Source organism: Chaetura pelagica, unplaced genomic scaffold (assembly GCF_000747805.2).
Source record: "Chaetura pelagica isolate M959 unplaced genomic scaffold, ChaPel_1.0 scaffold107, whole genome shotgun sequence".
NCBI classification, from domain to species: Eukaryota; Metazoa; Chordata; class Aves; order Apodiformes; family Apodidae; genus Chaetura; species Chaetura pelagica.
Genome location: NW_009953979.1, coordinates 3,416,690 through 3,444,575, shown reverse-complemented (window position 1 = coordinate 3,444,575; position 27,886 = coordinate 3,416,690). Strand labels below are relative to the sequence as shown.

Here is a 27,886-nt window from a genome sequence, read left to right as displayed (position 1 = left end):
TCAGCAGGACTCGCTCAAGCAGCGCCAGATGATTTTTTTCCATTTCCCTCTGTCAACCTCACTTGCTCTTTATTATCCCCAAGGGGTGCTGCCTCTCCTGGGACCCCATTTCTGGCTCCCCTTCTTGCTTTGCTTAACAGTGGCAGGCAATAGGGGCTCTGGTTTCTGGCCACGGGCAGTGTTGCCCCGTGCCTGGTCCCAGCCCAGCCCTTGAACACCCTGTATCTTGACACATCTGCATGGCAGAAGGATTGGAGATAAGGGCAATGTGTTGGTGAGGCATTGCTGGGAAAGATACCCACCTTCTTGTGCCATGTATTCGTCCTCGATGATCCTGGCCAAGCCAAAATCAGCAATTTTGCAGCAGAGTGTCTCGGAGACGAGGATGTTGGCAGCCCTCAGGTCGCGGTGGATGGAGTTCATGCGCTCGATGTAGGCCATGCCCTCTGCCACCTGGGAGAGCAGCAAGAGTCCCCCTTTATCAGTCACCCCCCTGGGACAACAAGCCTGCTTGGCTGCTTCTTACTCACCTCTACAAAAGCACGACAAGCATATAGGGTTGCTCACCTGCCTCCATGTGCGTGGACATGTCTATGTGCTCCATGGAGGGACAGGTAGATCAACGGATACATGGGTAAACACACAGACAGGTACATACATGCTTATGGGACACTGAAGTTATCAGAGGGCTGGAGCACCTCTGCTGTGAAGACAGGCTGAGAGAGTTGGGGTTGTTCAGCCTGGAGAAGAGAAGGCTCTGGGGAAACCTTAGAGCACCTTCCAGTGCTACAGAAAAGCTGAGGAGGGACTTTCGATGAAGGCACGGAGTGATAGAACAAGGAGGTATGTTTTTAAGCTCCAAGAGGGGAGAATAAGACTAGATAATAGGGAGGAAGTTTTAACAACAAGGGTGGAGAACACTGGCACAGATTTCCCAGAGAGGTGGTAGATGCCTAATTCCTGGAAACATTGGTGGTAACGCTGGATGGGGCTCTGAGCAACCGAATCCAGTTGAAGATGTCCCTGCTCACTGCAGGGGGGTTGGAGTAGCTTTAAAGGCCCCTTCCAACCCAAACTATTCTATATTGCCCGTGTACATGTGCATAGGTGCAGCTCTACCAGCAACCCCAGGCCTCCAAAAGCTTTAAGCAACCAAGTCAAGCAGAACAGAAGCATCAATTTCTATTTTGCTCAGAGGTTACAGCTGTGAGTCCTGTCTGCAACAAGACACAGAAAGTTGAAGAAAACCTAAAGCCACATCACTGGATTCACAGTTTCTGCCACAAGACTCTCCCCTCTAGTTGGGATTTTAATCACAAAAACTCCATATTAAATATACTAATTAAAAAAAAAAAAAAAAAAAAAAAAAGCCCTCAAAGAGCTCATCTGTGCCTCAGTCAGAGTAGCAAAGCTCAGATGTAGGACAGCCAGATATTGTTCAGTAATCTCCTCTGTTCTCCCACACTGGCCTGCTTTGGGATGAAGAGAAGACCCCTGGAGGTTCCTCCCCAAGAAAACTGAAAGTGCTGTTTTCTTTCCATTTGTTGGATTCAGATGGAATGGTCCAGCTAGGACCCAGGATACAACACAGATCCCCTCTGACACCTACAGGTTTCATTAAAGCAGAAGACCCAGATATGCAGTGACAGGACAAGGGGCAATGGGTGCAAACTGAAGCATAGGAGGTTCCATGTGAATATCAGAAGAAACTTCTTTACTGTGAGACTGACAGAGCAGTGGAACAGGCTGCCCAGAGAGGTTGTGGAGTCTCCTTCTCTGGAGACATTCAAACCTGCCTGGACATGTTCCTGTGTGATGTGCTCTGGGTGACCCTGCTCTGGCAGAGGGGTTGGACTAGATGATCTTTTGAGGTCCCTTCCAACCCCTAGGATTCTGTGATTCTGTGATCCTTAGAAATATGATATGGATAGAGAGTTTGTCCATGGACAAATCCATTGTCATGGGCACATGATGCTTTCTTCAACCACCTCCGAACTTTAATTTGGGAGGTTCTTGCTCCCAAAATCATTTTTCACTGCTTAGTTCCTCAGAGCAGGGAGCAGCCCCGGGGAGATGCCTGGTGTGTGACCTATAGACAGTGGCATCAATCTTTGATTGCTGGGTGCTGGTAGGTAGAGAAAAAAAGATATTGCAAAATTGCTTTATCAGTTGAGTCTCAGATTCAGGTTAGGCATTTATCAGGATGCATGCAACCTCTGCAGCCCCCTGTTAGGACCTATTAAAGCTTTTATGTGCCTGTGGGTGAGGGCTGAGCAATTTTCCACTCCACACAGATTCGCATCAACAACTTGACTTAAATGTGGTTTTAAACAGGATACGAACACATACTTTCCAATGCTGCATTTCTAACCTGTGTCAACACCCCTTCAGTGCAAGTGCTGCTTGCTGCAGTGGAAAATGGAAGAAATGATGCAATTTCCTGTCCTGATATTAATGATATAGTACCCAGCAATGGGCCCGTTTCAGCTCAGTGTGCTTTGAAGCATGTACCCTTGAGAATGACCACAGGATCAAGAGCATTGGCCCAGAGATTGCTAATTTTAACTCTGACACATGCTCTTGGATCCAAAATTGTGCTGAAGAGGGTTGGGTGCCTGTTGGGGAGTGATGTCATCCCAATACCACAGATTAACAGATTGCAAAATAGCTTGAGAGACTTCCCTTGACCTCCCAGTGCTACCCAGGGAGTCTTTGAATCCCTGCCCTGGTGAGGTGGTGGGAGGGGGAGCAGTGAGAGCTGTGCTTCTGATTGAGGACTATGTATGGAGGGATGGGCAAAACCCTTCTCACCCCAAGTGCTGTGGGGTGGTTTGTGTGGGGTATCACATTGCTGGGGTGTGTGGGTTTGGTCTACATTTGACCATCCTGGTCCTGGGAGAGGTGTGTGGTGTGGGATGCTGCAAAGGGCACGGAGGGATGTGAGAAGCCTGTGCAGGGCACCTGAGTGTTTCCAGATGTCCATGTGTAATTACTCAATCCCAGAAATGGTTCCCACTGTAGGCATTACTTGACCATTGTAGTGGATGGACTTCCAGCCAGCTCAGGCCGTGCCACATCATCATATTCAAGACTTTGACTCTGAATTCAGAGAGGAGGTTTGGGTGCATGAAGTTGCCCTTGGATGGGTTTTGAGGGAGGTGATTCTTCCTCTCTACCCTGTGCTTGTAAGACCCCACCTGCAATAATATGTCCATTTCTGCAGTCCCCAACACAAGAAGGACATGGAGCTGTTGGAGCAAGTCCAGAGAAGGCCACGAAGATGGTCAGAAGGCTGGAGCAGCTCTGCTCTGGAGACAGGCTGAGAGAGTTGGGGGTGTTCAGCCTGGAGAAGAGAAGACTCCAGGGAGACCTTAGAGCACCTTCCAGGATCTGAAAGGACTACAAGAATACTAAGGAAGCACTTTTGACAAAGGCATAGAGGGATAGGATCAGGGTGATGGTTTTAAGCTGAAAGATGGGAGATTGAGAAGAGATATTAGGAAGAAATAATTTCTTTGGGAGGATGGTGGGAAACGAAGAAGGAAGATCTATCGCTATCATATCACTTGTGCTGAATGAAATATTAAGATTCTCCAGGTTTTAATAACTTAAATAAATAAATAACAAATAAATTTTAATAAAATAACTCTGTATGATGGCTGGAACCAAGTGGGCAGCTTTTACAGGTTGTTTGCTCAGACTCACTTTGAGCCAGAGAGGCTGAATGACCTTACAGGTAAATCTCAGACCTCCAGATCAAAGTGGCTGATTCAGGTGCCACCCTGACACTTCATGTCTTTTTGCCAATATTTCCAAAATTAGCCTAATTCTGCTCTGGGTGAGCCAAACTCAGTCAACAGCTGGTAAGGACCAAAGCAGAGTGATTTGTCCAATCTCATCCTTCACGTATAACTTGTTGCCAAAATGCTGCCAATCCAGGTCTCTGTTTCCCTAACTTTTACCTGGTTTAGATGCTTTTGGACTAGAATGTTACAGAGCATTTGCAGCTATTAAGTTACAGTTTGGAGATGCTTAGAAAAAAACCATCAAAAGCAAAAATTTGTTCTCACAAGGAGCAATATTCCCAGATTTGAGGGTCAGAACATCCCTTATGCTTAATCATCAGAAGGGAAGAACTGCTCAAAGCTCACGTCTCTACATTGAAAGTCTCTTTGTTGAGCATTTTCTTCCTTTAGGTAAAAAGAGAAACAGACTTATTTCTTGCTCAGCAAGCCAGAAATTGAAAAAAAACCACAATCAACAAAACAAACAGAAAATCAAAAGAACACAACAAAAACCAACCAACTAAAAACCCCACCAAGAAACACCCAACACCCAAACAAGCCAACAACAAGAAAAAAACACACATAAAAAACCACAAAAAACCCCAAACAAACAACAAAAACCAAAAAACCACAACCAAGAACAAACCAAATTGAAAAAAAACCCTAAAAAACAGATTCCAGTTCTCTAGCACTAAGTTCCCCAGAGGCTGTCCTAAGGGTAGCAGAGCATTGCTGAGCTGACACGCACATCACCACAAGAGGGCTGAGAGGGAAACCCTAAGAGAGCACACCAGGGAGGTGCTGCTGTTTTCCTCCTGAAAAACACTCGGACAGACTTCAGACTTGCGACAGATTCCCTGAGGCAATAATAAATCATGATTTTGAGTCTGTTGCCCAAAGGCTGGTCACTAACCTGAGCAGACATATCAATGAGTTTGGGGAGATTCAGTTGGCTTCCCTCTTCTGTCTTCAAGTAATCCAGCAAACACCCTGCAAAAGAGGAGAGACTGTGTGACTCTTTTGAGTAACTCTAGATCTTTGCTTTCCCTGATGGTTGTCTGAGGAAGCCGAAAATCCCTAGAGAAAATCAGGGGAACCACAGTGGGTGTCTGCTGGAGCATCTTCCATTAGGAAAGTTCTCAAACATAGTCCTTTTTGCCCCTCTATTTTGCACAAAAATTGTTCACTCAAAGCCTTATAGACAGGAGGGGAAAAAGGAAGAACAATTTCACCATGAGGGGAGCAAAAATCTGAAACAAACTTCAAGTAGGAACAGTGGAGATGAGAAATTTAAATACTCTCCAAGTTGAGCATTGATATCTTGTGAAGTGGCTTGTGAAATATGAGACCAGAAGAGGCAGGATCTCATCTCCCATAAAGTCTCTTCCAGTACTAGAAAGAAACTTGTGGATCATTCAGTCCTTCTGCTTACAGATTTGGTCCAATCCTCCCTCCCCATTTCCCTTATGCTAGCTGTACCAGCCTGGTTGTTGACCTGATTTGGCAGACACCAAGCAAAAATCTCCCTGAGGTTCTTTACCATTGGCCATGTACTCTGTCACAATGTAGATTGGCTGCTTTGTGACTACTGCATACAGCCTGACCAGTTTGTTGTGCTGCAGCCTCTTCATCAAGTTGGCTTCTGCCAAAAAGGCATCAGGATCCATGCTGCCCTCCTTCATGGTCTTCACAGCCACCTTGATGTTGTTCTTGTAGTAACCTGCAGAGACATAATGATGCATTGAAGCATTTTGGCCTCTCTACAGGCTCTATGAGGCCATGCAATTAGGAACAGAAGAGCTTGTGGATCAGGGAGCAGAAAACCACAACAGCTTTCAGTCTTCCAACAAGAAATAAATGGTAAACCTCTGTGCCAGTGGGTTCAGAGTAACCAGCAGGTATGAGAGGAGAAGGCACAAGTGTCAGTGCATGTGGCTTCATTGAGGATCATCCCTGCTCTGGGTGGTGGATGTCCATGCAATGAGCCCATTCTCATGAAATTCTCTCAGTCCTGGAAGACTCTTTCTGAATGAGAACCCCTGGGCCTCCCATCTCAAATATTCCAAATACCATGGAGAAAGCCAGGACTGCAGACCCGACACCAGCTCAGTCTGGTCCTGTCCATAATCTCCATTGCCAAGGCAACAGGCAACCAGAAAGAGGACAGCAAAGGAAGCTGAGCTCACCACACTTCTCTCTCACTGATTAGTGGTGGGCAGGAAGGCATAAAGGATTTGGATCTGGGTGAGAAAGTGGAACAAGGAAACAGAGAGAGTGGGATAGTGTCACCCAAGTGCCCTGCTGAGTGTCACTTGGAATCCCACAGCCATGCCCAAGACTCCCAGGAAGAACAAGAACATGTCACAAGACATGAGTATATACATACTCCACCACCTCTCCCATGTGTGCAGCCTATGAAACCCATGGTCAACCACTGAGATGTGCAAGCACAACCTGTTTGGTACCTCCCAGGAGTATGGCATCTACTGCTGCCTGTGTATCCATAAACACATGTTCATACTTTAGGATCCCCATACTCAAATTAGTCCTATCTTGGGGAAAGAAGGTTTTCCATCTCCTCTGTTTATGCTTTCTTTCCTGGAATGGGGGGAATTTTACTTACCCATCCATACTTCCCCAAACTGCCCACTGCCAAGTTTCTTCACAAGCTTCAGAGATTCCCTTGGGATCTCCCATTCGTCCTGTGCCCAGGGTCTCTGGGGAACCAGGGATATGCAGGGAGCCGTGAGCCGCTGGCACAGACCATCCCCCTTCTCTGTGTGAGGACAAAGCACAGGACAGCTCAGTGAGATGGCCTGAACCTTCAGCTCCAGAGCTAACCTTCAGCTCCAAGCTCCACACAAGCCAGGTATAAGTCAACCCATGAGAAAACTCCACAACCACACAAATGTTTCAGCCACAGGGATAAAGGCACCCAGAATGGACCCAGTGAAAGGAAAAGGCTCAAAGGAAGCCACAGAGGAGAAAATTCTCCTGTACATCAAGTCCAAAACCTGCTTCCCAAGCATGCCTCCTGCATATCCTTTCAGAGTGGATCTTTTCCCTTTCCTGGTGGCAAAAACTCCCTGGTTATCCAGCTGTGGACAGAGCTTCCACTCAAAGTGCTCTAAGATGAAAGACTGGATGTGGGTGCCCAAGTTCTGCTTGGAGAAACAGATCTGGCCCCTTAGAGTGGATGGTGTGGGGGTGATGGCTGGTAGGCCCATCCTCCCTCTGCCCACATGCCCAGCTTCTGCTTGGAGACAAACCCATTCGAGAAGGCAAGCGACTTACGGCTGTAATGATGGATTAGCTCTGGCAGGCTGGAGAAAGTCATCCTGGGGGAGATGTAATAACCCCCCCCATCCAAGGAGCGGATCCTGTAGTGTTTGATGATGTCCCCATGAGCAGAGCTGCTGTCTCTCACAGACAAGGAATAGGCACCTGAAGAATAAGCAGAAGAGAGAATGGTGAGGACAAGTCAGAAGTAACTCAGGGATCAGCCACCTCCACTTTCCTTGGCTGCCTTGAGCTGCAGACACCTCTCCCAGCCCTTGCTGATGCTTTCTCAGGGCAAGTCCCACCAGACTCCAAAGCTATGAACTCCCCTCTCTCTAAGGTGAATGGAGAGGAAAAAGGTTCATCAGAGCTTAAATGGGCCAGTCAAGGATTGGTTAAGATCTGCCTATGCTGTGGCCAACATTCCCAAGGAAGCAAGATGACAATCCATAGCACCTCTCCAGCCAGAGCAACCAGACACCACTTAGGTTATTACAGTCTTCCTACAGCTTCACATCTCCTTTCTAAACTCTGTCAATCCTACCATCTCATCTGGATGAAACAAGTGACTGCAGTCCCACCAGTCTGTACAAACACAGGGCTGACAAAGAGCTGAATCACCCTGCCAACACAACCAGAATTCCAGGTAGTGGGAGAGATCAGAAATACATGTCCCTTCTCAGCATTATCCCAGGTCCCCTTGTCACTGTTATCCCTTATAACCCTTGTGCCAGGGTCAGTGGTTCAGCTGGAAGGTACATAAGAAGGGTTCAGGAGAACTGTTTTGTTCAGCCATAAATTTGTGACTGTGGCTGAACCACATTTAGATTCAGTTTTAGAACCAGGTGTCTCTTGACCTCAAGGGAGCTACTCAAAGATCTAACACTCCGACCTGCTATTCTCACCTTACAGTGGGTTTATAATCTAAAACATGGGACTGGGTTTTTTTTGTGCACAAAAACATCACTAGATGTTGCTACAGAGCAGCAACTTCCAGCCTCTGCCAGTGTAAATTTCAATACAGCTTAGCAGTGGGTTTCCCCCCCTTTTGTCTGGATCATATTTCCGGAGGGAGCTGTTACAAGCCTGCTGGGCTGTGAAAAGCCAAATACGTCACCCGGGTTGATAGGTTGCCCTTCTGAATGTTTGAAAAGGCAAAGCTATAGATGTTAGAAAGTATGCATCTGTCATGTAGGATCAGAAGCAGAAGCTAGGACCTTCCGCAGTGACTCTGAAACCCTAATCCTGCGTGCGATGGAGTTTACTAACATGTAACACTCACTGGCTGGTGTTTCTCCACCAGCAGTTCTCGACGCTGCGGCTGGAAACCATTCACATTTTTAGAAAGTGACAGAAGAAAACCACCTCTGTGGGTATTTGTGCTGTTGCAGTGATTATAAATCTTTACAAGGGAGAGTTTATTTTTTTTTCCAAGTGCTAGAAGTTGATTTGGAAGGACTCGCTTTCTGCAGAGACCAGACCAGGAGATATGGTGGCATAACATTCATAGAAGACATGCTGTTTTAAATTCAGGGCCAGGGAACCTCAAGACTGGAAGCATGGTGGTCTCCTTCTCAACAGAAGATGCTCTTTCCTTCACTATGAATGTCTGGCAGAAGACAGATCAAGAAGACCTTTTGTCTCTCAGCAGCTGAACATCTAAGAAAGAGCCCTGAAGCATCTTCAATGGGGCAACAAAAAGCTCAAGAGAAGGGCAAAGAAATATCTCATTTTTTCAGTCCCTGTCCCAGGGACCAAATGTCCCTACACAGCTAAGGCTGTCTTTCCCAGGGAGTGATCTTTGGTCCTTGATAGATGGCAGAGGGGTATTGCTAGAACTTGAGTCCAGAAGTTCTAGCACAAGTCCTGCTAGAGGGTTTAGCCACATTTACACTTCCTGGCACTTGGATCCAGACCCCCTCTGGCTCCTCTGTGGTACTTATGTGATCCTAAGTTGCAATTATTATTATTATTATTACTACTACTATTATTATTATTACTACTATTATTATTATTATCATTATTAAGGAAGGAGTTTTGAGCAACATGGTCTAGTGGAAGGTGTCCCTGCCCATTGCAGGGGGGTTGGAACTAGATGAGCTTTAAGATCCCTTCCAACCCAAATCACCCTATGATTCTATTATGATCATTAAAATTATTAACATTATCTTCTATTATTGTTGTTGGTTATGACATTTTAATTCCAAAGTGATTGAAATAATGTACAGGCCAGGCTGCAGCCCAGTCAGAGCTGGGCTTCTGTAGCATGAGTCCAAGATGGTGCTTGGGTACTCCAAGGTGCGTGTGGGATGTTTACATGGAGTGAATCCAGCTGCACTGACAACAGGGTTGCAGAAGGGGGTGCAGGAATTAACAACCAACATGTGTGCCAGTGGGTGCCTGGAAGCTAAGAGTTGTACCCAAAATGCCTGCTCTCCTGCAGGACCTCATTTCCAGGCCCCACTGACCCTTTAAACCCTCTTTCAAACCAGCCATGTGCAGAAGGCAGCAGTGACAGGGGCTCCAGGCATCCTCCAGGCCATTTGATCAGCTGCCTACTACCAGCATTTATACTTATCCTGTCATTAGAGCTAATGACTGTATTTCACCCTAAGCCAGGGTTTAGTTTGCTGGAGTGAGTGTGGTAGAGTTTCCCCTGTCATTCCCTGTGGCTGGTTACTGTTCCCTTGGGAGCTGCAGGGTAAAGGCAAAGCACCAGGGCTGAAAAGCTTCAATTCTCTCTTCTCCCACTGACAGCAGGCAATAAAAAATGTTAAGTAGATCCACACATCTGGCAGGAGTCCTAATCTCCTCTGATGATAGCCAGGATGGCTATCCTGGCTAGGATAGCCAGAGATCACAAGGGACATCCCAGTCTGACAGTCCTGCATCTCATCCCAGCACAGACCAGGGCTCACACACGTTGGTCCATGACTGCACCCAACACCACCTCAGAACAGTGTGAGCACAACCAGACCTTGGCCTGGGCAGCTCTGGGTGTCAGACTCTCTCGTTGTGGGTCTGGGATCCCTAAACCATCCTACAAGGGATGGGATTCAGCTTCACATCATACCAAGGGCTGATTCCGTAACTTAAACATGGGTGTCTGGCAGCACTTGAGATGCTCTGGGACATCCACATGGGCTTGGCAGATAGAGTGCAAAGTCACACCTTCTAGAGGAGAACCTGGAGATGAATGAGGGCCACAAAAATGATCCAAAGGTGGAACACCTTTCCCATGAAGAAAGGCTAAGAGAGCTGGAGCTATTCAGCCTGGAGAAGTGAAGGCTCCAGGGACACCTTACTGCAGTCTTTCAGTACTCAAAGTGGGCCTATAATAAAGACAGGGTAAACATTTTACCAGGGCTGGTAGTACTAGTACAAAGATTGATGGTTGTAAACTGAAAGAGGGAAGATTTAGACTAGATGTAATGGAGACATTTTTTACACTGTGGGTGGTGAAACACTGGTGCAGTTGCCCAGAGAGGTGGTAGGAGCCCCATCCCTGGAAACATTTCATTTGGACAGGGCTCTGAGCAACCTGATCTAGTTGAAGATGTCTCTGCTGACTGCAGGGGGTTTGGACTATGTGACCTTTAAAGGCCCCTTTCAACCTAAACCATTCCATGATTCTCTGACTCCAAAACATTTAGTATTTGGTGACCAATTCAAGCCTCACTGGCTACAGCAGGAGCTCAGGCTACATGTGATACTGACATTTTGATGTTCGCATCTCAAACTGAGTCCCACTTTCACACGGCACATCTAGCATCTCCTGTTCCTCATCAGGCTCCTAATTCCTTCCCAATGGGGAACCCAGGAGTTCAGCTTTATACAGCAGCTGAGCTCCAGGATGTCCCTCCTGTCAGGAGCACAGACACAGCAGTCTTGCTGTGAGCCAGGAGTTTGTGACTGGGCAGAGATGTGTCCCTGCATTCCCTCAGGTTTCAGAATGATTGTCACTATGGGAGAAGATTTCTTCATGTCCAGCAAGGCAAGCTCTCCAGCAATGATTTCACTGCAGGTCTGCTTCCCACACTGTCTGACAAGGACTTCTCTTCCCAGCATGGGGCCCTCAGGTTTGCAAAGCTTCTGAGTCTTTAACCATGAGCAAAAGGAGACACTGCTTAAGTTGGGCTGCTTTTAGGCAGGGTGCAGAATGGAAAGCTCCATGGTGGAAACGGACCTGGTGGTGCTGGTTGACGGGTGACTTAACATAAGCCAGAAATGTGCCCAGGTGGCCAGGAAGGCCAACAGCATCCTGGCCTGCATCAGGAATAGTGTGGCCAGCAGGAGTAGAGAGCTGATCGTGTCCTTGTACTCGGCACTGGAGAGGTCACACTTCGAGTACTGTGTGCAGTTCTGGGCCACTCACTTCAGGAAGGGTGTAGAGCTGCTGGAGCAAGTCCAGAGGAGCGCTACCAAGCTGGTGAAAGGGCTGGAGAATCAGCCCTATAAGGAGAGGCTGAGGGAACTGGGATTGCTTAGTTTAGAGAAGAGGAAGCTGAGGGGAGACCTTATTGTTCTCTACAGCTACCTGAAAGGAGGCTGAAGGGAGGTGGGACTTGGCCTCTGCTCTCAAGTCAATAATGACAGGACCAGGGGAAATGTCCTGAAGTTACACCAGGGGAGGTTTAGACTGGATATTAGAAAGAATTTATTTACTGAAAGAGTGATCAGACAGTGGAACAGGCTGCCCAGGGAGGTGGTGGAGTCACTGTCCCAGAAGTATTTAAGAAAAATAGAGATATAGTGCTTAGCAGCATGATTTAAGCACTGATGGGGTAGATTAGGTTATGGTAGGGGGATTTAGGTTATGGTTGGACTGGATGATCTTCTGGGACGATTCTGCCCAGGGTTAGGACTCTAGTGTTAAGGATCAAGGTTTAAGGGTCCAGGTGTAAGTGTCTAGATTAAATGGTCTAGGGTTAAGGGTCTAGGGTAAGGGTCTACTGTGATAGGACTATGGTTAAGCTTTGAGGATACATGATCTATTTGATGTAATGGTGTTAGGTCATAGGCCTTGATGATCTCAAAGGCCTTTTCCAGCCTGGGCGATTCTGTGATTCTGTGACAACCACTGTACAGTGCATGAGCCAAGGGGGATATGGCCCTTAGCTTAACTCAGTGCTCAGCCCTGAAGGTCAAATGTTGCTGGTGATCTGCAAGGTGAGTGAAAATATACTTCACAGAGGAGGAAAATGGGAAGAACCTGGGGGGTTTGGAAGAGCAGGGTTAATTCCATGGCATTGCTCTGGACATCTCGCAGTGAGTCACAGAGTACTTTGCTTTAGCAAACTCAGCTTCACAGCATGTTTGGAGATGTGGGGCTTTCTCTCTTCCTCTTCTCTTCAGAGAGGAGGAAGCTGTGGTTAGGGCAGATCAAATGGTGTCACCATAGCCATTCAGGCAGTTTAAGGCACAAGGTGTTCAGGTAGAAGCTGAACCCGTAGTATGTTTCAGAGAAGAATGAGGTCTTTGAAGGAATAACAGCTGTATTTTGAGGCAGAACACTAAATATCAGAAAAGGCAGAGGTGAGACTCACATTTCAGAGCAGAAGCTGGTTTCTGACCATTGGGATTAACTTGAGACATATCACATCTGCTAATGCAGAATGCCACACACCTCCAGCTGTGTCTGCATCTAGCCAGCAGAGACAGGGTATTGAAGACTGGGTCTAGGCTGGTTATTTCTCCTTGACTCTCAGGACCTCATCACCTCTATCCAAACCTCATGTGACCTAAACTCAACCACAGTCCAGAGAATTGCAAGGAATTATTTCATCCTGCGTTTGTAGCTCACAGCTAGCAGAAGGAGGGGGTAATTTTCCTAAACAAGTGTAGGGAAAGGTCTGATTCTATCCATGAGTGGCATCTAGAGATGTCACCAAGACTAGAATCATTGCCCAAAGAAGTTGCCTGCCCCTTTCCTATAAGTGTTCAAGGCCAGGTTGGATGGGACTTGGAGCAACCTGATCTAGTGGGAGATGTCCCTGCCCTTGGCAGAGGGGTTGGAACGAGACAAGCTTTAAGGTCCCTTCCAACTCAAGCCAATCTATGTGTGGACAGAGGGGGTCACCCCTTCCCAGACCTTGAGGTACAATGCACAAGTGACTGCTGAGCTTGTGCACAGCACATCTCTTGCTCCCTAACCTTCCTGGGTGCAATACACAGTCATGCAAGCTGCCCAAATATCCCAGCAAGCAATGGGAAGAGTGGGAAGGGGATAAAGATAAGAGCAGCATGTCACAGAATCATAGAACCATAGAATGGTTTGGGTTGGAAGGGACCTAAAAGATCATTTAGTCCCAACCCTCCCTTACCACAGTCAGGGACACTTCCCACTAGAGCAGGTTGCTCCAACCTTCAACACTTCCAGGGACAGGGCAGCCACGGTTTCTCTGGGCAACCTGGGCCAGTGTCACCCTGCCCTCAGGAGAAATAATTTCTTCCTAATGTCTAACCTAAATCTATCCTCTTCCAGTTTGAAACCGTTACTTCTTGTCCCACTCCGTGTCCTTGGAAAAAGTTCCTGCCCATCTTTCTTGGAGCCCCTTCAGGTACTGGAAGGTGCTCTAAGGTCTCCCTGGAGCCTTCTCTTCACCAGGCTGAACACCCCAACTCTCCCAGCCTGTTTCCAGAGCAGAGCTGCTCCAGCCTTCGGATCATCTTCATGTCCTTCCTTTGGACTAGCTCCAACTACTCCATGTCCTGCTTATGTTGCGGACACCAGGACTAACCCAGCACTGCAGGGGGGGGGTTCACAAGAGCAGAGGACCCAGTTTATCTGTTCCTGCTCTATCTGTTTGGCCAGAGACTTACAGAAGCATTTGGGAAGCAAGGCATTGAAAAGAAGGTCCATTATTACTTCATATGGGTGCTCCAAGTCTCTTCTCATCTATTAGGAAGGCACAAACCAACTTTTTCCCATATGGCAAGGAAGGGTTCCTGTATCCATTTCACAGGAAAGAAATCAAAGCACAGCAGAGCTGAGGTACTTCCCTGAACTACTGAAAGGACCTCGTTCTGAGCAGAACCATGAGATCACTGTGAGCATCACTTCCTCCAAGCCATAAACACACCTGCTGGCCCAGAGGATGCAAGGAGAGAAAAGTAGGAAATAAACCATATGAAATTTCCAGGGGATAGACAAGCTAAACTGGCTTCCAGACTGTCTGCAAATTAACAGCACAGAAGGAAGGAATTGCAATTACACAGTTAAGTATTACAGTTAATAATTATATCCACTGCCCAAGAGAAGTGACAACGGTGCTTTGTTCTTTCCATCATCATTGGGTCATGTCTTCAAAAGCCAGACATGTTCATAAGGAAGGAAAGTGGATGAAATCTTCCTTTCCAGTTCCAGTCAGTCTCCTTGCAGAAGTCCTGGTTTGCACCAATAGCCTCTGTTACAGATTACCAGTTAAAACATATTTCCCCTTGGAAAATGTTTAACCAAAAGACTTTTAAAAAACATTCTCCAAATTTCTCCTGTAAGCAGGAGAAATGTTCCTTCAAGAATGTTTCAAAGAACCCCATTTGCCAAAAAAAAAAAAAATAATTGAGATATCTCCATTTTCCTCTCTCTCCTTGGGAAAAAAAGGAAAAGAACCTCCTACACATTGCATAGGAAAGTCTTTTCTGCTTATCTCTGTTCTTGCATCTCTGCCATGCCCTGTGGTGACAAGAGCCACCCTTACCACAGATTGAACTACACAGACAAAGAGTGTAATGAGCAAATATTAGTCCTCCACATCTCCATCTCACCCTGCAGCCCTGCTGAGCCTCACAAGCTCCATTTTGCCCAGGCAGACCCAAGAAACACTGACATAGCTGAACTCTGCAGCTCAGGTCTGGAGGTTTTTCCAAGCTGTGGCAATAATGAGCAGTTACCCTTGCTCTGTGGATCTCACCTTTGCTGGTTTCACTCTCTCGTACAAGGAAAGAGCCAACTTTGTTACCAGAAGACAACAGCAGCCGTTCAGCATCTTTTCTGCTCAGAGTTTTAAAATACCACCTGGGAGACAGAAAAGGCAAAATCATTGTTGGAAAAGAAAAAGCTCTAAAAAAAAAGAGCAAATTCTTTCCAGTTAGTTAACTCTGAAACTGTGGGTTATTTTTATCAGCCAGTAGGTTTTTTATCTGCTGGAAAGTGCCAGTAATAGACAGTTTTCAGTAGATTAATACCAGATTGGGTCACTTTGGGTGTCTTTCACAGCATGCAGGGACCCACGTCTCACATGGCCAGTGAGTAAGCCCTGAGCTGTGCCCAAATAAAGCAGATCCATGGGCTGGAGGCCAAGCACAGGGTGCCCATAGCCATTTAAATGTACCCTTTGGATACAAAGAGCACTGATGTTTTAAACACATTTCTGTGTGTGGTTAAATATTTGCTGGATTCCGTGATGGTTGTGTCCCTCCAAGACGAGTTTGCAAGTGTGGTTGATCATTTATGGCTGAATGCCATAAAGGAGAATAAGTCATGGAGGCAATTTCTCCTTCTGCTTGTATTATTGGTATAATAAACTCTTTTGGCTCAAGTCTTTCTTACCATCTTCTTGCCCGGAAGCCAAATATGAGGGCTATGTCTGGGCTAACAAAACAAACAGCTCCAAGACGGGGGTCTGGGCACTGGCACTCAGTGTCTGCTCCATTAAATGGTTGGTGTGGTGCCTGGTACACCTGAGACCTGGATCAAGGCACCTTTCCTGAGTGATCCCCAGTCACAGTTTGCCAACACACACTGTCTTGGAGGCTGAGAAAGTTGAACATTATGCATGTAGGTGAACTGGCCCAGAAGATGGTCCCTGGCACTACTAATTTACAAGTGCAAAGATAACTTTGATGTTCATTCCCTCAAATGCTTGTTTTCCATGGGGGTGCAATCCATGGGACAGGATTCTTTGTCCTCCCTGTGCCTCACCCACATGGTGCTTAAAACTTCTCCTGAACTTTTGGGCAGCACTGTTCTGAGATGATGAAAGGACTCTTGTCATGCATCCCAGCATTTTTATAGAATCATAGAATTATACAATTGTTTGGGTTAGAAAGGACTTCTAAAAGTCATCTAGTCCAACCCCCTTGTAATGAGCAGGAACATCTTCAACTAGATTAGGTGCCCAAAGGCCATTTTAACTTTGCCTTGAATGTTTCCAGGGATAGGGCATCTAAATTGAACTTTTATTGTCATTATTGCTTCTGTACAGAATTTAAACACAGCAACATTGGGATGGGGCATTAATTCTGTGTGTACATGCATCATACATCTATACACATGCATCTTCCTGCCATCAGGTAGAGCTGTTCCCATAGCTTGGTGATAAACTGAGATCCTTTGGAAGGAAAGCCCTGTGTTCACCATCCACAAGCTTTCACACTTACTTTTCCTCTTCCAAACTGTCCACTTGTGCAACAAAGTTACTGGGAATGTAGCCTTTCCTGCCGCTGCTGAGGGATTTTGCCAGCCACCAGTCCCCCTCACTGCAAAGCAAACAGAAGAAAAAACATGGGTGCCTAGAGAAGGTTTCATGTTGAGCTGAGGCTGCCAGGACATCATGGTTTCTGTGGTTTTGAGCACTGCAAATAGTTCAGCACTCCTTAATCCATCCCACAGGTCCCTCTCGTTTTCCTGAGACCACCACTATGTTGAAGGCTGTAGGTGTCTCTAGGATGTCTGGAGGTGACAGTCTCTTTCCATGAATGTAGAGGAAGTGCAGAGTAATCACAGGGCCAAACCTCTGCTACGTGCCCCAGGTGAGAAGAGGGAATTCTGGGCCACTGGGGGTTGGTTTATCCTGTCTCTTGCATACAGACATCAGGGCTGCTTCTTTCTGCTTCTTCTTTTGTCTGCCAGACACTCCACTGCTTTACTCTCCCACCCCTGACTTGACCACCAAAAACCATTCCCATCCAGCTATGCATTCCCATGGCATCTGGGTGAGAAATGTCACTTCTGGAGACCACCTCACAAAGAGGTCAAGGATGGAGCAGCCCTACATGGCCAAATGACTGAGGCACCCAAGCCCACCTTGGTCCTGTTGTGGACTGGGCAGACGGGATGTCAGCCTCTTCTCTTATGAGTTTGAGAAGAAGGTGATGTGAAACCATGCACCTCTCTGGCTTGGTTCTGTCCTTTCCTCTGACTACACCCAACCCACATCCTTTGCAGAAGCAGAATCAGCACAAAAAATGAAACAGGAGCTCAGTTATTGTTGTTATTTATGATACTTGTGCGCCCACGCGCACCCGCAGAGAAGAAGGTCCAAGCAGCATCTGGGCAGGGACATTACCCAAGCCAAAAGTCTGTGCAACCCATGGAATTGTCACCTTGCAGAGAGAAGAGGGTACCCAGAATCCCACTCTGGAACAAAGTTAATATACAGGCCCAGCTCTGGTGAGCTGCAAAGTTGCTGTCTGACTCCAAGGTACCAACTTCCCTGAACTCATCTTTGCTCATCTTTGAGCCTCACTCTGGCCACTTACTTGGACAGGACTTGGAGCTTCTCCCCCTTGACCAGCGGCAGGTCACGGTCACTTGAGGCAGGAAAATCGTACAGTGCAACCACCACAAAGTTGTCTGAAAGAATCCCAGAATAGTTTGAGTTGGAAAGGAAATTAAAGCTCATCTAGGTCCAACTCCCTGCTGCCATGGGCAGGGACACCTCCCACCAGACCAGGTTGCTCCAAGCCCCAACCAACCTGGCCTTGAACACTTCCAGGGAGGGGGCAGACACAGCTGCTCTGTGCAGCCTTGTCCAGAGTCTCACCCCCCTCACAGTGTAGAATTTCAACATAGTGAAAGAAGCAGCAGCACCATTAAACCCAGCTGGTTCCCTGCCTGGCTGGTGATGCACACCTGGGTGTATGGCAGGGAATTTGACCCCCATGTACACAGGAGCTTTTAAATCCCCCCATCCCCCCAAAACCAAACTTTCTGCCATCCCAGCTTCCCTGCCAACCACAGTCTTTGCTCAGGGACTAATGCTAATTCGCCAAAGTGTTTCCTGTGAATGTGTTTTTAAAGCACTCCAGACCCCCCTATCCACAAAACCCAGTGTGTCAACAAGAAGAAAGGGTTTGTGTGGAATAAGAAGGGTCATAAATAACCTGCCAGTGGTTGACCTGAGTTTTACATGGTGGTAAATGAAAACTTCTGTAACAACCCTTCCCAGGATGGCTCTGGGATTTGACTTGAAAACATGAGGTTTTCTTGGTTGAGAAAAGTATGAGGTCATCTAAGTTTCTGTTCTTGGAGCCCACTGATTGGATTTAATTCTCCTTCCAGATGCTCTTGACTCAGCCTGTATCTTGACATCCATCCCTTTTACACACTGTTCCCTGAAGACGTGGCACCATGTTTAAGTCATGTGGCTGCTTTTGACCCAGCACCTCCATAGCACCTGGCTCCTGAAGTTCCCATTGGGGTGGCAGATGCTCCAGAAACCTCTTCCCTCTCCCTAGTGCAAATGCATTTTAGATAATCAAGACAACAAAACCAGTGCTCTGTGACTCCCAGTTCATAGGCACATAGAATCATTTTGGTTGGAAAAGACTTTTAGATCACCAAGTCCAAGCATGTTGCTTTTACTCCAGGCATGGAATGGTTTGGGGTTAAAAGGGACCTTCAAGATCATCTAGTTCCAGCCCCCCCTGTTATGAGCAGGAACTCCTTCCACTAGACCAGGTAGCTCAAAGCCCCATCCAACTTGGCCTTGAACACTTCCAGGGATGGGGCAGCCACAGCTGCTCTGGGCAACCTGGGCCACTCTCTCACCACCCTCACAGCAAAGAATTTCTTCCTAAGATCTTATCTCAATCTCAATCTTTTTCAGCTTGAAACCTTTCCCCCTTGTCCTAACGCTCCCTGCCTTTGCCAGAAGTCCCTCTCCAGCTTTTCTGTAGCCCCTTCAGCTACTGGAAGGTGCTCTAAGGTCTCCCCTTCTGGGCCTTCTCTTCTCTGAGCTGAACAATCCCAACTCTCTCAGTGTCTCCAGGACAAAGGTGCTTCAGCCCCCAGATCATCTTGGTGGAATCCTGTGGATTCACTCCAGTAGCTCCGTGTGCTTCTTGTGTTGGGAGCTCCATAACTGGACTAGCTGATGAAAACTAAATCTTGGCATGGCAAAAAGAGCCTTCACTTTCTGGTGTGTGTGACAAAGCTGCAGCCTGGTGTGTGTGCTGTGAGGCTGCTGACCCACCCCCAGGGCAGAGCTCTCTGGGCTGGGGCTTAATCACCCCCTTTGCATGCCCAGGTTGTGCCCATGCTGATCTCAGGGAGCTTCTGCAACTGCTCACATGGGCTCTACAGGCTGGCAGCTACTGAAGCAGAAATAAGCAGCTATTTTGGGGCAAACCAAACTTTATGAAGAGGATCAGAACATGCACACAAACACAAAAATCAAAGCAAAATACAGTGGTGGAAAAAAAAAAAAAGAAAAAGAGTAAAATAATAATTTTAAAAGGCAAAATTATAAATAAAATTTAGAAAAAAGAAAGAAGAGAAAAAAAGAAAAAAGGAGAAGTAGCAGAATTAGGAGGAGAAGGAGAAGAAGAAGAAGAAGAAAAAGAAGAAGGAAAAGAAGAAGAAAAGGAAAAAAAAGAAAAATAAAAAAAGAAAAAAAGAAAAAAGAAAAGTAAAAAAAAAGAAAAAGAAGAAGAAAAAGAAAGTAAAAAAGAAAAGTAAAAAAGAAAAAGAAAAAGGAGAACATTTGCTATAGCAAGGTTTGAGCTTGCACACAGCCTAATTAATGCACCAAGAGTGATGGACAGTGTATAAATAGAATTTTTCAAAACAGACTGTCAAGCTCCAGTCTCTGTGTGACCTTTTCAAATAACGCCACCAGCAAGAGAGCCAGACTGGCCTTTTGTCATTACAAGATAACCTGTCTCTAGGGCAACTTGGGTTTTGTGTCTGTGCAAGGCCTGGTTGCTGCTCTGCCAATGATTTATTGCAGAGAAGGGAGGAGAAAGAGTCAGTGTGGGAGGAAATGTAGCTTTGTAAAATGAAGCCCTGAGCTGTTCCCTTCAGACTTACAAGGAGGAACTTGGAGCTCTACGAGAAGTTTCAGCAGACCTTCACTCTCCTACTTATGGGGTAAAGATGATCAGTCACAAGGCTTTGAAATGGCCTTAACATTGTCTTAAAATAGCCTGGCAGCTTTCCCTTGAAGGATCTGAAAGCATTTCGCATAAGCAACACAGCCAGACTCCTGTTGGCTCCTTGAGAAAGTTGTTATCATGTGGCTTCACTGACATGAAAGGTTTCTGGGCATGTTCCTACTGCAAAGTGTCCACAAGGAATGTGTTCATCCACATGCACTGTCCTGTTCCTCTTGGAAGTAAAATAATGCAGTGGTTGCACTTTTGCTTTGAAAAATACAAGCAAATGTGTGAACATCTTCAAGCACAGTGTGCCTGCATGTTCCAGAAAATAAAATGAAAAATGTGGTTTTGATCTTGAAGGAACTGACTTAAGTACAAGTAAACGGAACCAGAAGCAAAAATGAAAGAGGGAGAAAGAGCAAATATAGCAAGGAGAAGAGAAAGGTTTTATCTGCTAAAAAAATACCATGACCACCTCTTATCCCCTTCTCAACACACATATTGAGAAGTACTGCCCACTTACATGAGCCAGAAGAAAAGCTCTCTCTGCTCAAGCCAGCAAGACTCACTGTCTCATGCTGAAAGTGGCTCTTCCTGTCTCTGATTGTCATCCCACTGAGAAATAACTTCTATAATACTTTCTTGGCCTATTTGATCAAGTTAGGTCCTGAGTGACTCTCCAGGACCAGTCAGGGCTGCTAGGAGTGAGTGCTTTGCAGATAATTCTAGCAGCCTGGAGACTTTGATTGCAAGCCAAAGACATCTTGGCTCAGAGCTGCTGTCAAGAAAGTTAAGATACCAGCTCAGTTTGCATAGGCTGAGTGCCAGTTCAATGGCTTGATAGAAATGAATCAACCAGTCTTCCCCCAGCTGCCCCATCATGAATGGAAGGTCTTTGCAACCATCTCACAGCTATGGAGCCAGGCTGACACTGTGCCAGGGTCCCCCAGAGGACCAGCAATTGATTTTGAGCTGTGCTAGGATGGTCATAGGGTAAATGACAACTCGCAGCACATGTTTGCTGGCTGAGTGCACTGAGCTATGAGTTACTGCTGCAGAAAATGGGTCCAGGTTCCTGTTTCAGCAGAGCATGGGCTGGTTCACCAAGGTAAATGTGTACTAGAATAGTGTGCCTTCAAAACTCTCAGCTGCTGGTGGCACAGTGGCCTCCTGGCTGCTGTCACCAGGGGAAACACCATCAGATAACGTCAGTAGAGGTGCAAGGGACTGTGGGCTGGGACTGTTGCATCTCCCAGCTGGTCAGCAAGCCCAGGCAGGACAGCATGGGAGATGCCTCCAGGGACATCCTGGCTTGTGCTGAGAGAGCTCTTCTGCCAAACTTTCTGCCTTGTCTTTTGACTCAGTGAGTGTTACTTCTGCTTCCCTCGTAAAATCTTATCAGAACCAAACCCATAACGTTTTAAATAGGAAATTGGAACACTTTGGGTAATTCCTTCTAATCTTCCTTCCCCACTTACTTTTGATTAGTGATGCCCATTTTCTATTAGAAGTTTTAATTTCTCACAGAAAAGTCAGTCTTTATGGTACAAACAAGCCCTCCTATTCCAATTAAGCTCAAAAGCCCATTTCTGACATTCCTTTCAAACTCAAATCTATACTCAGGGAACAAAAATAAAAACTATTAAGGGCTTTGCTAATCTTGAGATGCTACAAAGAACCTCAATTTCCAGAGCATACTTCACTCCCACCCCCCAAAATCAGTCCTATTCATACCGTGGTTGGCCAAAAGCAAGTGAAAGAAGCTGTAAGAAGTTGCAGTTCCTCAGAAGAAACAACCTCGCAGAGAGACCTATTCTTCATGCAGTCACAGGTTGCATTAAAGCCTGAGGACAAACACTCAAACCAACCAGCTCTCCCCACCAGTGGTATTTAAATCCAGCTGTGGGCAGCTGGGAAGATAAGGGCAGGGGTTATTCTACCCATCTGCTATGTCTTATCTACCCAATGCGAGGCAATAGCTGCAGATGTAGCAATAGAGCTGCTGTGTTTGGGGACCACAATCATGGGCTAAGACTTTGGAGGTGCAGAATAAAAGTTAAGTTTGGACCTTGTAGAGATATAGAGCCAACCTTGAAGGCATCATGCGTGCTGAGGGAACCACCATAAAATGAATCAGGGACTCACATGATGGTAGAACCCATCCCAAGTGAAAAGCTTGTTGGCGATACTGCTGATACAACAGTCAAACCCAGAGGCATCTACCCCTTCCCTGTCTTTGTGTTAGTTGCATCAAGCTAAATAATGTTGGGAGGAATTAGGCTTTGTTAATGATAAAAAATATAAATAAATTATTTCTGAAGCAGCAGTGAGAAAGCTGGAAACTGTGAAACAAGTTGCAAAACACGGAGGTCAGGAAAAAAAAATTAAAAATCAAAATGCAAGGAAGAAAAACAAACAAACAAGGAAACAAACCCACAAAAAACCAAACCAACAAACAAAAAAACCCACCAACCCCAACAAACAACAATTAAAGAAAAAGGTTTTGATTTTATATTAGGTACTACACTTCCACAGTCAATAATTTTACTTGATTTAACTAGAAGTGCTCCCACAGGATGCAATTAAGCTCTTTAATCTTTTTATATTATTGAATTCTCTGGATTTTGTGCTTCCTCTGTCAATTCCCTTGAATTGTCTTCTTTCATGCAGATCTCTCAGATATCTCAAGTACCTCGTGTGGTTCCTATCAGCCCATTTTGCCACACAGGGCAGAGTCAGCCACAGCATCATGTCTGGAAAATTAGGCACAGGTAGAGAAAAACAGGACATTCCTCAGACTGTCAGTATGAATATTCCTCCAAAACTGGAACTGAACCTAACAAACCAAAATACTTTTGAGAGTTGAAAATGGCTGAAATGGTATTTAATGCATTTTTTTAGCATCTTTCCACTTCTGCCTTCTGGCATGAAGCAGAAGTAAAAGCCTCCTCCCTAAAGACAGCTTCTCACCACACTGAGAAGGTTGATAAAAACCCCACAAAAACCTGGCAATGTCTGCTTGGTCGTTGAGGTAAGACAGCAAGGGCACTCAGAAATGTGTCATGAAAACATTTTTTTCAAAAGAAAACATGGCTTCTGGAAAAAATGGTACTTCAAGGAAAATGCACCCCCATTCACATGGTTGAAGAGCTGCACCTCCCACAAATCTAATCTCCATAACAAAGGCCAATTTTGAAGAACATTTTGATGTCCCCATGGCAGACACCCTCCACCATCATCCATAAGTCCTAAGAAGACCTAAACCTGTCATGCCATCCTGTAGCATTTGTCACTCCACTTTTTCCTTCTGTCATGCCTTTGCTCCCCTAACCCCACTCTTTTGCCCACAAGAGTAATGTTGTTAACATACTTAAGTTCTAACATACTTTTTCCAAGCTTCCTCTACTTTTTGCCCTCTTTTAATTCTCGTTATCTCACTCTCTTAATTCACAAAACTTCAACAGAAAAGCATACAAGCTGCTGTCAGAAGCAGGGCAGAGGTAGCAGAAGCTTCCTGCTAAAAGACACTCATCTACCAAACGCCACCTGTGACACGCAGATAATTGCAGAGGTGGATGAAGCCAACAGACTCCAAGCAGAGGCTCTTTACATCCTTATTTTTTAGTGTTTCCTTTTTTTCTCACTCTCTTTGTAGTTTCTCTGGGCTCTCTGAGGCCTACTATCTCCTCTGAAATTTCCAGCAGGCTGGAGAGAACATCCACAAGTCGTCACGCCGCAGACAGTTCAGCAGCCAGAAATCTCATGCTGTTGATGTCTCAGATCTCACTTTGCTCAACCGATGGAAAAAGAGTGCTTTTCCCCTCTTAATTTCTTGGATGAGCAGGGCAAACTGGCAGCTACAAACAGTTAGTGATGTAAACTGAACCTTCTGAAAAACAGACTGTTGCAGTCCTGGCCAGAAACCGCACGCCTGCGGCATGACGGCTTGTTCTCAAGAGCTGCTCTTGGGACACCAACACCTTGCAAAGCCCCACTGGAAGGAGAAGAAAACAGCAATTGAGCTGAGAATCTTACCTTGCACAGAGGTTTGGTTTAGATGAGGGACGCTGATAAATTGTCTGCCCTTTGGTAGAAATAGAAAGAAATAAGAAGGCATTTATTATTTTGCTGTCTCTACAGGAAGACCCGCTCTCAGCTTGACAGACGAGTGGGAGTCTGATCCAGAGCCCACTGTAGTCAGTCACCAGTCCCTGGTTCTGGCTCCGTATGTGTCATGATGTCTTGAGCACGTTTTGCCATGATGTGCTCATAGCTGTCTTAACTGTCAGCTGGAATAATCCTTGGGTCCCCTCTGAATAAAAGCATAAATCTGCTACCCACTCATTTACACTAACGGGCATTCACTGATGCTAGATTTCAGATCAATGAGGGATGAGACACAAATGGTCCCATTGAGAAATGATAATTTCAGTCTTATTTGAAGCAGAAAACTAAAAATACTCTTAGCCATGATTGTCTCAAGGTTCATGGAATATCCTTTGCTTAGGGGTATGTTAAAAATGCATTCAGTGACTGTATGAGCAAACTGAACAGCAGCAGTGTACTGCAGCTCATCTGGGCATACATATAAGATGTGGACATGGTCCCTGGTTTGGTTTGGCCCAGATCCTGAGAGTGACCAATTGGCCATAGACCAGTCCTAATCTGCAGCTGGGTTGCAATCATGGTTTGTGGGCTGAGTTTAATACCATGGAAATGGCCAGGTGACCTCTGTTGGACTCCAACCAGTCTCAAAAGCCAGTCCTGGTATTTGACCACCACCAGGTATTTTTATGCACCTGCAAAAGGAGTGAACTACATACTCTGAAATAAAAACCTGTAGTACTTTCTGTCCTCATCACTCTTTGACTCCTGCTTAGCAGCAGTGCAGGGTGGGAAAGCTGCACAACCATTGCCCTTTCTAATTTAAATGAAGGAGAAATGGACTTCCCTGGACATGTGAGGGCTTAGTGCCCATGGCAAAAAGAAAAAATCAGTGTCAGAAGGTGATGGATGATACTATATTTACACTGATGGCAGCTCCTCTCCAATGAGCTGGAGAGGAGGACATTTAGGAAAAGAGCATTATCTTGGTTAATCTGACATCTACTGTCATGAAAACTGGACTTCATAGCCATGGAAGAACCCTGAAACAAAACTAAAGGAGTGAAAAACATCTCCACCTGTCATCAAAAGCAATGGTAGGCAATTCTCAGACCTCGAGACCTAAGTGACAGTTGCACCTGAAGTTTGTCTTGCTCTTGCTGAGGGTTGCAGTGCTGACAAGGGCAAGAAAAAAGAAAACAGCTTCATGTCCCCTGAACAGCAACACACAGATAAAGTGGTTGCCAAAATTTAAACAGCGAGTTTGTCGTTTGAGGTCTCCTAAATCCTGACCCAGTGTTTTACTGAGCTGTGTCCCTGCACACAGAGGCTGTATGAATTCAAAGGGAGCAGCAGATGCTTAGTGTTCCTGATCCTCAGCCCATCCCAACACAGCTCAGCTGTGGACCCTCTTTCGTGAACCTCCTGTCCTCCCTGATCGTAGAGTTTCCGTTGTGGTTTGCAACTCTGAATCTCAGCCTGAATCTGAGCCATCTTTGTGCAATTTGCAAGTCAGAAACATCAGCTTGGGCTGCAGAGCACTGAGAGCAGCAGCCCTGTCTAAAAGATATGAAGATCAGCTCACAGGACTTAGAGAAGCAGGGGATGGTTTGGGTTGGAAGGGACCTTAAAAGTCATCTAGTTCCACCCTGCTGCCATGGGCAGGGACACCTCCCACCAGACCAGGTTGCTCCAAGCCCCATCCAACCTGGTCTTCAACACTTCCAGGGAGGGGGAAGCCACAGCTGCTCTGGGCAACCTGGGCCAGTGTCTCACTACACTCACAGTCAAGTATTTCTTCCCACTATCTAAATAATTTCTTCCTAGTACCTATCACTTGTGCCCAAGTGATGTAGGGCACACAGGGCAGTGGCCTCTGCTCCTCCTCTCCCTGTCTCCTGCCCTGCTATCCAGTTCAGCCCACGCAAATTATGGTGCCAGGCTCAACACGACAGCTTTTCAGAGCAACATCATCCCTTGTCTACTCAGACAATTCATGGCCATAATGTGTGTCCAAGGAGAAAATAGGAAAGCCAGAGCAAGGATTGATTGAACAGCTTCAATCAACAAAGAGTTGATTGAACAGCTCAGCCCATCTTAAGAAGCTCATTAGGGGAAGTCAGGCATAAACATTTGTTTTCTGCCCTTTGAATAACATTTCCCAATCAGTGACCAAATTTTAAGAAATAGAAATCCTCAAGTTCCTGCTGTCAGACACAAATATTGCCTACATCACTCCAGACACTGACTGTGGAGGACCCCAAAAAGACATAAAACTGCAGACTTACCTTGGGTGGGGCAGGAGGAGGCTTACTCTTGTTTTTTGGGTTACTTCCAGAAGCATGTTTCTCATTGGATGTCATCTGATTTTTGCTCCCGAGCAACCCCATCCTGGAAGGAAGACCAGAAATTACTTTAATGAAAGTGCTCTTGGGGAAAGGGACAGGGACTGAGAGACAAAATAATCTTCTCAGTCAAGATGAACAAAATGGAGAAGATTAGAATGCAAGGCAATGGAACAGTGGAGACAAGAGTATAAAATCATCCTTCCTACAGTCCTCCTACTGTTCTGACACAATTCTGATGTTTCATTCTTAAGGCTCAGACTGACACTATAAGTCACCAGGACAAAATGAGCACAAATGACTGCTTTGGATATGTCCCCTCTCTAATGTGGAGATTTCCAGTTGGCACTGAGCAGACTTGCTCCAGGGATGGGTAATGCTGCAAGCATGCACTGTTGGAGGGTTGTTGCTGGACCTCCTGAGGAAAACCACTCTGCTGACAGGGACACCTTCCCCTAGACTGGGTTGGTCAACCTCAACAAGCCCCACCAGGGGACTGACAAGGTTTTAGAGGAATGGGGACCATGCTGTGCATCCCCCATGGTGCTCCTGTGCCCAGAGGGACATCTCAACCCTTTCTGCATCATGCTGGAACTGGAAGCACCTCTGCATGCTCGTGCAAGCTGAGCTGTGCCCCTGCACAGCTCCTGGTGATGATGCGTTTGTGCAGAGCAGCCCAAGAGAAGGGAGCAGAATGTCCCAGCACGGGAGGGAAATGGAAATGCTTAAAAGTCTCCCACAAAGGAGACTTCCACTCTCTCCCACCCATGCATGGAAGATGTCAGCACAGCTCTGGGTATTCACAGTCCTTAGGAAATCCAACCCTCATGCTCTCCAGGTCACCTCTGCAGGCTTAGACAACCAAGGCAACCACCCTTCATGCCTGCAGGTGCTACATGAAATCCCAAAATACTGCCACAGACAGATGTGGTCAGATGTGGAGAGCTGCTGGTCAGCTCCCAGCCCACAGCTGCTGGAGCTTTCAGTTTTTAAAAAACAATGAATTTATTTTTTCTCAGTGTTTCTGCTTCTGATCACGATTGGGCTTTTTTTAATTAGCTTCACCAAAATATTTGGGGAATATTTACTCACAGTTCTCCCAGCCATTTTTTTCTTGGTGTTTTGTTTGGTTTGCTTGGTTTTTTTTCCCAGTGGGAAAGAACTCTGGGCAGAAAACAGTAACTCAGAAAAGCATGAAAAATTCCTTTTGAGAATTTACAGTGTTTCATATCTAAAAATGTTTGCTTATTTTTAATAACTGTGGGGAAATTC

General features: G+C 46.1%; 1 protein-coding gene across 1 annotated transcript in view; it reads right to left on the bottom strand.

Annotated features, from left to right (window-relative positions):
• The window catches only part of BLK (BLK proto-oncogene, Src family tyrosine kinase), a 30,087-nt gene extending 3,428 nt beyond the window's left edge, over positions 1-26,659 (bottom strand). The window contains exons 1-10 of the mRNA XM_010002194.1: positions 26,558-26,659; positions 24,201-24,249; positions 17,547-17,640; positions 16,446-16,544; positions 14,978-15,081; positions 7,080-7,229; positions 6,409-6,561; positions 5,326-5,505; positions 4,699-4,775; positions 303-453 (exon numbers count right to left, since the gene is read on the bottom strand). Of these exons, the coding sequence (XP_010000496.1) occupies positions 303-453; positions 4,699-4,775; positions 5,326-5,505; positions 6,409-6,561; positions 7,080-7,229; positions 14,978-15,081; positions 16,446-16,544; positions 17,547-17,640; positions 24,201-24,249; positions 26,558-26,659 (1,159 nt within the window). The remainder of the gene's footprint in view (positions 1-302; positions 454-4,698; positions 4,776-5,325; positions 5,506-6,408; positions 6,562-7,079; positions 7,230-14,977; positions 15,082-16,445; positions 16,545-17,546; positions 17,641-24,200; positions 24,250-26,557) is intronic.
• Between the last annotated feature and the right edge of the window lie 1,227 nt (positions 26,660-27,886).